This window comes from Oncorhynchus mykiss, chromosome 16 (assembly GCF_013265735.2).
Source record: "Oncorhynchus mykiss isolate Arlee chromosome 16, USDA_OmykA_1.1, whole genome shotgun sequence".
Taxonomy (NCBI): domain Eukaryota; kingdom Metazoa; phylum Chordata; class Actinopteri; order Salmoniformes; family Salmonidae; genus Oncorhynchus; species Oncorhynchus mykiss.
The window spans coordinates 17,275,416-17,288,034 of NC_048580.1; the positions used below are offsets into that span (position 1 = coordinate 17,275,416).

Genomic DNA, 12,619 nt, shown 5'->3' on the forward strand with positions numbered 1-12,619 from the left:
TTTACAGTTGATGTCTCTCGTGTGATGCACTTTGAGTTTTGTGAGGATTCTATTTTGATTCTCTTATTCTTTATGTCTGTGTTCAGTGTCTGGATTCTGAACTGGGCTCAACATGTGTTTCCCACTCCCTACTGTTCCTGCTGGAGTGTCATTTAGATTGACTTGTCATCATCAGTAGTGGTGTGGTCATGTTTCTTTGTATGCATAGTTGGTGCTTTGGGTAGATCAATATGTATTTCTACTCCTGATACCATTCACACAGACCTGCAAAAAGATGGTTAATTGCTGGAAGCCGTCTGTGTAAAGGGGATTTTATGTTGTCGGATGAAAGTAGGCCTTTACCTTTTTGATCCAGACAGGTATTAAAAGGCAAGCTTTTAGTTAGACAATGCACTTAGACACACACTGGAACTATGACGAGCCCTCCCCCAAAACAAGGCGTCTTCAAGAATTAGTTGTGCCAAGCTAGTTCACCTAAATTACAAAACCTATTTGCCTGGGAAGTTATCAATGCTAATGGTCTTATTTGGACTATTTACAAAGCAATTTGATTATTTTCTATGTAAAGCAATATGTGATTTTGTATTTTGGGTGAACTCTAAGTTTGTGTGTACCTTAGTCTTATCAAACCAGTCCCTTTGTTTTGTTATGCCTGAGAAAATTCATTGTCATTTCAATGGCCCCTTGTGTCATTTCAACTTAAGCGTCAAAGACTTGCTTGCTCCGGGCTTGCTGTTGTTACCCCTGAAATCTAGATGTATCTAGAAATCTAGAAATCCAGCTTTGTATGTCCTTAAAACCTTCCCCACTCTGTCAATCATCATTACACCTATGTATAATCGTGTAAATCCTCCCCCCTTTTACGATGGGATGATATAATTGGCTTCCGTGACAGCAGAATGCACATTCACGACACCCTAATCCTGCTTTCTGATTGGCCAGCTCTGACGCCATCGGCTCCGTTGGCCCTGATGCCGCCCCCGCCCACAGGGTCCGCCCAGTCACTGACGGTGTCACGTCTGCAGATGCAGAACCACCTGCATGGCCTGCAGCAGAACACCAGCAAGCTGCGCATACAGCTGTCCCAGCTGCGCGACATCCAGGTGAGCTCCAGAGAACGGTATGGCCGTACACACACACACACACACACACACACATTCCTCAAGGCTCTAGTTGTTTTTAGATGTGTTTATATATCAATGTGTAGATTGTGTGTGTTTTTGTGTTTTTGTTTAACTCTCCTTGTGGGTACCTCACAAGGATTGTAAAACAAGGACCATTTGGACAAGTGGGGACATTTTGCCGGTTGCCACAAGGAAAAATGCTATTTTTGGCTTAAGGCTTAGGTTAGGTTTAGGGTTAGGAGTTAGGGTTAGGTGTAGTTTTAGGGTTAAGGTTAAGGGTTTGGGGTTAGGGTTAGGGTTAGGGTTAGGGATTTGGGGTTAAGGTTAGGTTTAGGGTTAAGGTTAGGAGTTTGGGGTTAATAAGGTTAAGGTTAAGTTTAGGGTTAAGGTTAGGGGTTTGGGGTTAAGGTTAGGTTTAGGTTTAGGTTTAGGGTTAAGGTTAGGGTTATGGATAAGGGTTAAGGTTAGGGTTAGGGTTAGATTTAGGGTTAAGGGTTAGGGAAAATAGGATTTTGTATGGGAATCAACTCTTTGGTCCCCACAATGATAACAATACAAAACTGTGTGTGTGTGTAATTTTGCATTTGGCCTGCCTTTTGGTCTGTGTGTGTGTCTCATGTTTTGTGTGTGTTGACTTGTCGTTTTGTGTGTGTTGACTTGTCGTTTTGTGTGTGTAGACTTGTCGTTGTGCATGTTTGACTTATGCTTGTTTGACGTATTGTGTGTGCATCCAAATAACATGTCTTTGTGTCTGTCCATGCCTCGCCTCTCAGTTGGAGAACCAGGACTCAGTGCAGTCCCTGCTGAGGCAGACGGAGTCGGAACTGAGCCTGATGATGCTGGATGCCATGCGGACCCAGGAGGACCCTCTGCAGAGGCAGCGTCTCTTAGTGGAGGAGGAGAGACTCAAGTACCTCAACCAGGAAGAGCTGCTCATCCAGCAGCTGCAGTGAGTTCAGCCTTTAAGTCAGGCTCAAGCTAGGGTCTGTGTGAATGGAGAAATAATGCAGACTGATTCAGATAGTAGAAAGCTGAATGGTACATTTAGTGTTGATCTGGAACCATGCAGTGCCTGTGGCAACTGATTTTGGTCTTCACAGTGATCTGGAGAAGTCAGTGGAGGAACTCCAGAGGAACTCGTCAGTCAACCATGGCCTGGTGACAGAGAAGGACGTGGAGCAGAAGAGCATGGAGCTCAGGTCTTTGGGAGAGACACTCACAGAGCTCAAGAGTAAGGATATCAATAGGGGATAATGATACAGGAAGATACAACAGTAAGGCAATGTTTGGATGGAACAAAATTAACCCCTCATATAATTACCTTACTATATAATTGCCACAAGGACCAAATCTGTTGCATTGACAGTAATTAGGCAGGTGTACGTGCCTAATATGAGTGTGTATCGCAGCAGGTAGCCTAGTGGTTAGAGCGTTGGGCCAGTAACCGAAAGGCTGCTGGATCGAATCCCCGAGCTGACAAGGTAAAGATCTGTCGTTCTGCCTCTGAACAAGGCAGTTAACCCACTGTTTCCCGGGAGGCCGTCATTGTAAATAAGAATTTGTTCTTAACTGACTTGCCTTGTTAAATAAAGGTTCAATCAAAAATAAAATCAAAAAATGATTAAGGAAGAGGTGCTAAACATGCATATGTTGTCCCGTCTGCACAAAATCAGCACAAAATCACACAGTGGAACGAGAGGCTTGTTTACCAACTTGTGATACCAGACTGGTTATGCGCCTAAATACCCTGAAATCTTTCTCCATGTGGTAGCAGAACCACAGGGGACAGAAAGTACAGTAAGCCCCGGCAGGGAAGGAGACACAAAGACACTACCCTCATGTTTTACACACGAGCATAGATATACAATATACACCTTCCCTCTCTCATTGAGTTAATGGTGTTTCAGTCTCTGTATCTGTCTTTCTCTGTCTCTCTCTCCCTCCCTCCCTCCAGACCAGTTCCCCAGTCTGCAGAGTAAGATGCGGGTGGTGTTGAGGGTGGAGGTGGAGGCTGTCAAGTTCCTGAAGGAGGAACCACACAGACTGGACACACTGCTGAAACGCTGTAACACTATGACCGACACACTGACCACACTACGGAGGTACGGTTCAACACAACAACTGTGTTACATAAACATGTTATTGTAGCATCATTGTTACGAGGGTTCCATTCAATTGGTTTTCAAGATAAGTAAAAATTATACTCTTTCAGTACAAGGAGAAAGCACAGTTCATAACACAAACCTTTTGGAGCAGATAAAAATATATATTTTTGACTCATCCCAGAAAGCTGGTCACTAGCTTTGATGCAATAGGGCCCTGACAATGCTGTGTGTGTTGTTAGTGTATTGTATACCACCTGTACGTACAGAAAAGTGACCGAGGGCCTGTGGAAGGGCCAGGACGACATCTGCAGCCAGTCAGCCAAGCGAACTGAGGACACAGGAAAGAACTCGGACCTCGACATCCTGACCAGTCCACCGCTCAGCCTCAATGACCTGGGTGGCAGTGCCAGCCTTGCCAACTGGATGCCCATATCAGGCAGTGACCCGGACACCTCGGGGCCTGAGCAGGATCCCCACCCTACAGCCAGCTACAGAAGCCGGGTCCTGGATGAGCTGCCGAGCCGCCGCGGTGCTGACAAATCAGTGTCCGTGGAGGTCAGACTGGTGCGGAACATTCCTCCTGGGGTTTATTCATATAAACTCCTCACACTGCTAAATGTACACATTTATAGGGGAATCTGTACATTTACCAGTGTGACCATTTTCTGGAAAATGTATAGATATGTATATATCTATACATGAATATCTATGCATGAAAGCCGCAATATATTTCCAATATACAATAATACAATAATACAATATACAATAATATTTGGGTTGACAAATATGTGTGTTGGCATAGGCTGCAGAGCGGGACTGGGAGGAGAAGCGGGCCAGTCTGACCCAGTTCAGTGCCCAGGACATCAACCGTCTGCTGGAGGAGACGCAAGCTGAGCTGATGAAGGCCATCCCAGACCTGGACTTCGCTGCCAGGCAGATCAACAAGCCCGTGGTGCCCCCCAAACCCCACCCCAAACCTCAGTTTACCACCCCTGTCACTACCTCCACCAGCGCCTTCACCACCTCTAGTACCCTCCCTACTACCAGTACTGAGCACCAGCCCAACAAGGTCCAGATCACTGCCCTGAAGCTGGAAGGGGGCTCACGTCGCGGATCTGGTGAGACTAAATACCACATCAACGTTGTTATATTTGTGATTGAGTTATGACTGAGCTGTCCTATAAAGATATGATGCCATTGTGTGTTGTAGCGGAGATGACCGTAACCAGGTATCGCACTGAGAAACCCTCTAAGTCGCCGCCTCCACCCCCTCCTCGCCGCAGCTTCCCATCAGCCCATGGGCTCACCACCAATCGCACTGGAGAAGTGACCGTCACCACCAAGAAGGTACAGTAAGAGAGAGATGGCTGGGAAAGATATACCTGCAAACCGCAGGAGGATGCTGAGGGGAGGACGGCTCATGATAATGGCTGGAACGAAGTTAACGGAATTTTATCAAACACATACATTCCATGTATTCTGTTCCAGCCATTACTATGAGCCCGTCCTCCCCAATTAAGGTGTCACCGGCCACCTGTGGTTCAAAGTATGAAAATGCACATTCTGAATGTTTCTGAAGATACTTTGAGTTAGGCTATTGGATGTACTGTAAGGATGTTGTGAAGATGCCAACCCTGTTTTGTTTTTCTAAGAAGCTGGAGCCAGAAGACGGAGAGGCCCCGAAGACTCTAGTCAAGCTGAGAAGGACACCGTCTGACACGCCTCGCCCCGCTTCCACTCCCCCCGTCATCGCCGCCTCAGCGATTAAAGATGAAGACCGTGACGAGCGGATCATTGCTGAACTAGAGGTAGGAGTCCTTTCATTTGCAGTGAGTTACACTGCTGCAAAATGGTTTACCTGCCTTCTACCACACATCACCTGCGAGATATTTCAGCTCAGATATTTCAGCGAACCCCTGTCAAAGTGTCCCCACTGCCCAGCAAACTACCGAGGCCAACCCCTGCAGCCCTTACCCTTCCTTGCACCTCAGGCTCCTTGGGAAGAAAGGGAAACCTTAAGCCCCCCCATAAGGCCCTCTCATTTTGCAGTGTCTGCGACCTTCTAAGTCTGCCTCCTGTCCGGTCCCCCTCTTTCAGTCACTGCTGTTTCCTAGAGGGCCACTAACATCCCTGTTCAACATGGAGAGTCCCCTCTAATTCTGCTTGATACAGCAATTCTTTGAGCTGAAAACAAGACAGAACGGAGTGCTTCTCTTGTCGAATTCAACCATCAACCATCTACAGTAATGTCTAATCTAACTGCCCTGTCTGACTTAGCTAATTACTTCTTCACTTGCTAATTCTACTGAATGCGTTCTACACTCTGATCTGCATCCCGTAAATCCAAGATGGCACAGCATATATTTCATATATATTTTATTATATTTTTAACCTAAATTTCAACCATACTCTCCTGCAATCCGCCTCACCCAATGTGGTATGGATCTACTATTTTATACTAGCTAGTTTTCAGTTAGCCACTGCTAGCGGTCATCAGCTAACTTTAGCCTGGTCAACTCCTGCCAGTCTGCACAGCGCGATTCAACCCAGAGCACACCGGACTGCTTTTTCTCCACCAAATCTCCACATCTCCAGATTCCTATCGCAAGCTCTGAACCTTTTCACCTGGATCATCGCAGCTAGCTAGCTGCTATCTGAGTGGCTACTCCTGGCTAACATCTCTGTCTCGAAGCAAGCACCAGTTAGCCTGGCACTAGCCTTGTGCTAGGCCCATCTCCCGGCTAGCTGAAGAGGTCCATCAGTCACTCCTTGGGCTACAATACCTATTTTGCCAATTGGCCTGGACCCATTTTACTGCCGATACGGAGCCCCCCCGATACATCACGACTGGTCTACCGACATAATCCGCCCAAGGGGGTTTCGACAGGCTCCTCCGTCACGACGTCCCCTGAAGGCCCATCCACTAGCCTGCTAGCCGCGGCCCGCTAGCTGTCTAGAGCATATCGGACTGTTAGCTGAAGAGGTCCATCAGCCATTTTCTTGGGCTACAATACCTATTTTGCCAATTGGCCTGGACTGGTCTGCCAATGTAACCGTCCGAGGGGGCTACAACAGTCTCTTCCATCGCGAAGTCCCCCTAAGGCCCTTCTGCTAGACTGCTATCCCCGGCCCGCTAGCTGTCGGAATCACCGTGTCTCCAGCTCGCCTAGCTACTCACTGGTCCCTATGATCACTCGGCTACGCATGCCTCTCCCTAATGTCAATATGCCTTGTCCTTTCCTGTTTTGGTTAGTGATTATTGTCTTATTTCACTGTCTAGCCTCCAGCTCTGCTCAATGTGCCTTGGCTAGCTTTTTTGTTCCACCTCCCACACATGCGGTGACTTCACCTGATTTAAATGGTGTCTCTAGAGACAAAACCTCTCTCATCGTCACTCAATGCCTAGGTTTACCTCCACTGAATTCACATCCTACCATATCCTTGTCTGTACATTATGCCTTGAATCTATTCTTCCGCGCCCAGAAACCTGGTCCTTTTACTTTCTGTTCCGAATGCACTAGACGGCCGACCAGTTCTTATAGCCTTTAGCCGTACCCTTCTCCTACTCCTCCTCTGTACCTCTGGTGATGTAGAGGTTAATCCAGGCCCTGCAGTGCCTAGCTCCATTCCCATTCCCCAAGCGCTCTCATTTGTTGACTTCTGTAACCGTAAAAGCCTTGGTTTCATACATGTTAACATTAGAAGCCTCCTTCCTAAGTTTGTTTTATTCACTGTTTTAGCACACTCTGCCAACCCAGATGTCCTAGCCGTGTCTGAATCCTGGCTTAAGAAGGCCACCAAAAATCCTGAAATTTCCATCCCTACCTATAACATTTTCCATCAAGATAGAACTGCCAAAGGGGGCGGAGTTGCAATCTACTGCAGAGATAGCCTGCAGAGTTCTGTCATATTATCCAGGTCTGTACCCAAACAATTTGAGCTTCTACTTCTAAAAATACACCTTTCCAGAAACAAGTCTCTCACCGTTGCCGCTTGTTATAGACCACCTTCAGCCCCCAGCTCTGCCCTGGACACGATATGTGAATTGATTGCCCCCCATCTATCTTCAGAGCTCAAACTGTTAGGTGACCTAAACTGGGACATGCTTATCACCCCGGCCGTCCTACAATCTAAGCTAGATGCCCTCAATCGCACATAAATTATCAATGAACCTACCAGGTACAACCCCAAATCCATAAACACGGGCACCCTCATAGATATCATCCTGACCAACCTGCTCTCTAAATACACCTCTGCTGTCTTCAACCAGGATCTCAGGATCTCTGCCTCATTGCCTGCGTCCGTAATGGGTCTGCGGTCAAACAACCACTCCTCATCACTGTCAAACGCTCCCTTAAACACTTCAGCGAGCAGGCCTTTCTAATCGGCCTGGGTATCCTGGAAGGATATTGACCTCATTCCGTCAGTAGAGGATGCCTGGTTGTTCTTTAAAAGTAATTTCCTCACCATCTTAAATAAGCATGCCCCATTCAAAAAATGTAGAACCAGGAATAGATATAGCCCTTCGTTCACTCCAGACCTGACTGCCCTTTCCCAGCACAAAAACATCCAGTGGCGTACTGTATTAGCATTGAATAGCCCCTGCGATATGCAACTTTTAAGGGAAGTTAGGAACCAGAATACACAGGCAGTTAGGAAAGCATAGGCTAGCTTTTTCAAACAGAAACTTGCATCCTGTAGCACTAACTTCAAAAAGTTTTGGGATATTGTAAAGTCCATGGATAATAAGAGCACCTTCTCCCAGCTGCCCACTGCACGGAGGCCAGGAAACACTGTCACCACCGATAAATCCACGACAATTGAGAATTTCAATAAGCATTTTTCTACGGCTGGCCATGCTTTCCACCTGGCTTCCCCTACGCCGTTCAACAGCCGTGCACCCCCCACAGCAACTTGCCCAAGCCTCCCCCATTTCTCCTCCACCCAAACCCAGATAGCTGATGTTCTGAAAGAGTTGCAAAATCTGGACCCCTACAAATCAGCTGGGCTAGACAATCTGGACCCTCTCTTTCTAAAATTATCCACCACAATTGTTGCAACCCCTATTATTAGCCTGTTCAACCTCTCTTTCCTATTGTCTGAGATCCCCAAAGATTGGAAAGTTGCCACGGTCATCCCCCTCTTCAAAGCGGGAGACACTCTAGACCCAAACTGTTGCAGACCTAGATTTGTTCCACCCTGCCTTTCTAAGGTCTTCGAAAGCCAAGTTAACAAACAGATCACCGTCCATTTCGAATCCCACTGTACCTTCTCCACTATGCAATCTGGTTTCCGAGCTGGTCATGGGTGCACCTCAGCCATGCTCAAGGTAAACAATATCATAACCGCCATCAATAAAAGACAGTACTGTGCAGCCGTATTCATCAAACTGGCCAAGGCTTTAGATTCTGTCAATCCCCACATTCTTATCGGCAGACTCAACAGCCTTTGTTTCTCAAATGACTGCCTCGCCTGGTTCACCAACTACTTTTTAGACAGAGTTCAGTATGTCAAATCACAGGGCCTGTTGTCTGGACCTCTGGCAGTCTCTATGGGGGTGCCACAGGGTTACATTTTTGGGACATCTCTTTTATCTGTATACATCAATGATGTCGATCTTGCTGCTGTTGATTCTCTGATCCACCTCTCGCAGACGACACCATTCTGTATACTTCATGCCCTTCTTTGGACACTGTGTTAACTAACCTCCAGACGAGCTTCAATGCCATACAACTCTCCTTCCATGGCCACCAACTGCTCTTAAATGCAAGTAAAACTAAATTCATGCTCTTTAACTGATCGCTGCCTGCACCTGCCCACCCGTCCAGCATCACTACTCTGGACGGTTCTTACATAGAATATGTGGACAACTACAAATACCTAGGTGTCTGGTTAGACTATAAACTCTCCTTCCAGACTCACACTAAGCATCTCCCATCAAAAATTAAATCTAGAATCAGCTTCCTATTTTGTAACAAAGCATCCTTCACTCATGCTGCCAAACATACCCTTGTAAAACTGACTATCCTACTAAACCTTGACTCCTTGGCGATGCCATTTACAAAATAGCCTCCAACACTCTACTCAGAAAGTTGGATGCAGTCTATCACAGTGCCATCCGTTTTGTCACCAAAGCCCCATATACTACCCACCACTGAGACCTGTATGCTCTCGTTGGCTGGTCCTCGCGTCATATTCGTCGCCAAACCCACTGGCTCCAGGTCATCTATAAGTCTTTGCTAGGTAAAGCCCCATCTTATCACAGCTCACTGGTCACCATAGCAGCACCCACCCATAGCATGCTCTCCAGCAGGTAAATTTCAGTGGTCACCCCCAAAGGCAATTCCTCCTTTGGCTGCCTTTCCTTCCAGTTCTCTGCTGCCAATATCTGGAACAAACTGCAAAATCACTGAAGCTGGAGACTCATTATGCCATTTGCACACAATGTATATATACTTTTCTATTGTGTTATTGACTGTACGTTTGTTTATTCCATGTATAACTCTGTGTTGTTGTTTGTGTCACACTGCTTTACTTTATCTTGGCCAGGTCGCAGTTGTAAATGAGGACTTGTCTCAACTGGCCTACCTGGTTGAATAAAGCTGAAATAATAAAAAAATAAAATATCTCCCTCACTAACTTTAAGCATCAGCTGTCAGAGCAGCTCACAGATCATTGCACCTATACATAGCCCATCTGTAAATAGCCCATCCAACTACCTCATCCCCATATGGTTCTTTTTTTTGCTCCTTTGCACCCCAGTATCTCTACTTGCACATTCATATTCTGCACATCTATCACTTCAGTGTTTAATTGCTCAATTGTAATTACTTCACCACTACGGCCTATTTATTGCCTTACCTCCCTAATCTTACCTCATTTGCACACACTGTCTATAGATTTTTTATATTGTGCTATTGACTGTATGTTTGTTTATTCCATGTGTAACTCTGTGTTGTTGTTTGTGTCGCACTGCTTTGCTTTATCTTGGCCAGGTCGCAGTTGTAAATGAGAACTTGTTCTCAACTGGCCTACCTGGTTAAATAAAGGTGAAATTATTTTTTTTATAAAAAAAAAATCTGTATTCTAACTAAGCTGTGCTCTAATTCTCTAACAAACTAACTGTTATGACAACTGACAGTTCTATTTTCTGGAGTGCATATTGGAAGTAAATGTATACTGCATGGAGTGTGTTAAGGTGGAATAATGTACAGATGTCGGATCTTAATTTGATCACTCTTTTTCCTGCGCAACATGGAATTCAAAATAGCTATAAAAAATGTAGTTCTCTTTCTCTCCATGTGGGGACAATCGAGTCATTCGGACCAGTGCCAGCTATCAGAATCCTCCTGTCTCTCTCGCTCGCTCAAAGGCTATGTCCTACTGCTACTATAGGCTTCTAGGTCCTGTTACTGCAACATTCAAATGTACAAATGTTTCTCTGAAATGCAGCCGTACACATCAACAACTGACGTTTTATATAGATTAATAACACAATATAGACATTGGTCTCCACTAAGACATACAAATGTAGCCGAAATGCAGCTGTGTAACTGAAATGCAGCCGCGCAGCAGGCTACAACTAAACTATAGCCTACTGTACAATCTTAGAAAAAAGGTGCTATCTAGAACCTAAAAGGGTTATTCAGCTGTCCCTATAGGAGAACCCTTTGAATAACCCTTTTTGGTTCCAGGTAGAACCCTTTTGAGTTCAATGTAGAACCCTTTACACAGGGGGTTCTTCATGGGACCAAAAAGGCTTCTACCTAGAACCAAAAAGTGTTCTCCTATTGGGACAGTCGAAGAACCCTTTTGGAACCCTTTTTACTAAACGTGTAGCCTATCAAAACTAATCACATATAGGCCTATAATATCAAATTTAAAGACAAGGTGACATTGAGAATAGTGAGGTAGAAAACCAGCCCATTATTTTTTTTATCTACAGTGTATATTATCAAAAAAGATTGCATCTTAAGGTTTCTAGCAAACCTGAGGTTAAGAATTAACTGTCAAAATTGAGTTCAATCGTGGCTTGGGGTGGTCTAGCGGTTAGGGCAGTTGCCTTCTGCGTGCACAAATAGGCCTAGCGTGTCATTGTGGGTTCAATTCTGGCCCAAGCCCTTCTGGCACAAATAACTAAATCCCCCAATTGACTTGATTTAGTTACACATTTCAAATCGGGACAGTCCAGGAATATTATACCCCTGATCTTGATAATAAATGACAATACCCAACACTTATGTCCATTTATTATAATCCAAATAAAAATTCACACGAGACGCAATGCAACCTGCACATAGCCTACATAGGCTACTTGAACTGGTATCCAGAGGACCTGCAGTCTAAGGTACAATGTAGGCACAGTACTGCATTGTATACAAACAAATCTTCCTGCAGGATTATTTTCATCCTGCGCCGAAACGGGTCAAATTAAGATCCAACATCTGTACTTCAATTCAAGGTTCGCTGACAGACTAAGAAAAATGTCAGAACACTCTTACTGCTCAAGTGACACATTTAGCTCTGTCAAAGGTCTTGTTTTATTGCTCCCAAATCAAAACAAGTCTCAGCTCACTAGGGAAGCTGTCAAAAGAGCTGTGGTAGAGCCGGTTTCAGGTTAACAACTCTGCACTACTGACAGAAATGACAAAACTGATCAGGACGTAGGGATAGCTCTAGTGAGACTGTCTGCACCCAAAATGTCCATCCTATTCCCTATATTGTGCACTGCTTAAGGCTCTAACCAAAAATAACTGCACTATATTGGGAATTGCGTGTCATCTCAGTTGGCTCAAATTAGACTTCATGCTTTTGTCTTCCCATAGAATGCCAGCAACTCACCAGGGGCATCCAAGGGACCTCAGTCGACTGTAGCGGCCAGACTGAAGCACCTCCAGCAGGGCAGCCTGGAGAGGCCCAAGACCAGGAAGCAGAGAGAGGACTTCCCCAAGATCCAGGGCCAACAGCAGGTATTCCACTTCTAGATGGCCCCTCCTCAGAGGAGTTTTCCTCCTCAGAACAGCTCTGGTGGCCTCCTGTGACATTGACAACTACTCCCTCTCACAGCTGTCTGGGGCAACTACTGGGCTATTTCAAGACTATATTGGGATACAATATGTTATCAGTGGACACTGTAAGGTGATGAAAAAAGGGGTGGGGTCATCTGAAATGTTTTGACTTTGAGCTGTGCCAAGTGGTTGGATTCTAAGTGGATTGTGTACAGAGCGTGCTCTTTCCCTTTGGCTGACATTGATGTTTTCGAGGAGACTAAGGTGGTGGGGATATTGTACCCTAAATGAGCTGAGTGACACCTAAAACTGTACTCCTTGATAATGCCACGGAATAGTTTTACATCTCAATGTTGAACAGTGTTAATTTTGTCAGCTATTT

The 12,619-nt window shown here is 45.5% G+C and overlaps 1 protein-coding gene across 1 annotated transcript in view; it reads left to right on the forward strand.

The window, feature by feature from the left end:
• The window catches only part of LOC110492842 (SRC kinase signaling inhibitor 1), a 66,784-nt gene that overhangs the window by 39,588 nt on the left and 14,577 nt on the right, over positions 1 to 12,619 (forward strand). The window contains exons 12-20 of the mRNA XM_036945876.1: positions 943 to 1,103; positions 1,898 to 2,073; positions 2,225 to 2,355; positions 3,079 to 3,226; positions 3,496 to 3,793; positions 4,032 to 4,347; positions 4,440 to 4,576; positions 4,885 to 5,037; positions 12,055 to 12,198. Coding sequence (XP_036801771.1) covers positions 943 to 1,103; positions 1,898 to 2,073; positions 2,225 to 2,355; positions 3,079 to 3,226; positions 3,496 to 3,793; positions 4,032 to 4,347; positions 4,440 to 4,576; positions 4,885 to 5,037; positions 12,055 to 12,198 — 1,664 coding nt within the window. The remainder of the gene's footprint in view (positions 1 to 942; positions 1,104 to 1,897; positions 2,074 to 2,224; positions 2,356 to 3,078; positions 3,227 to 3,495; positions 3,794 to 4,031; positions 4,348 to 4,439; positions 4,577 to 4,884; positions 5,038 to 12,054; positions 12,199 to 12,619) is intronic.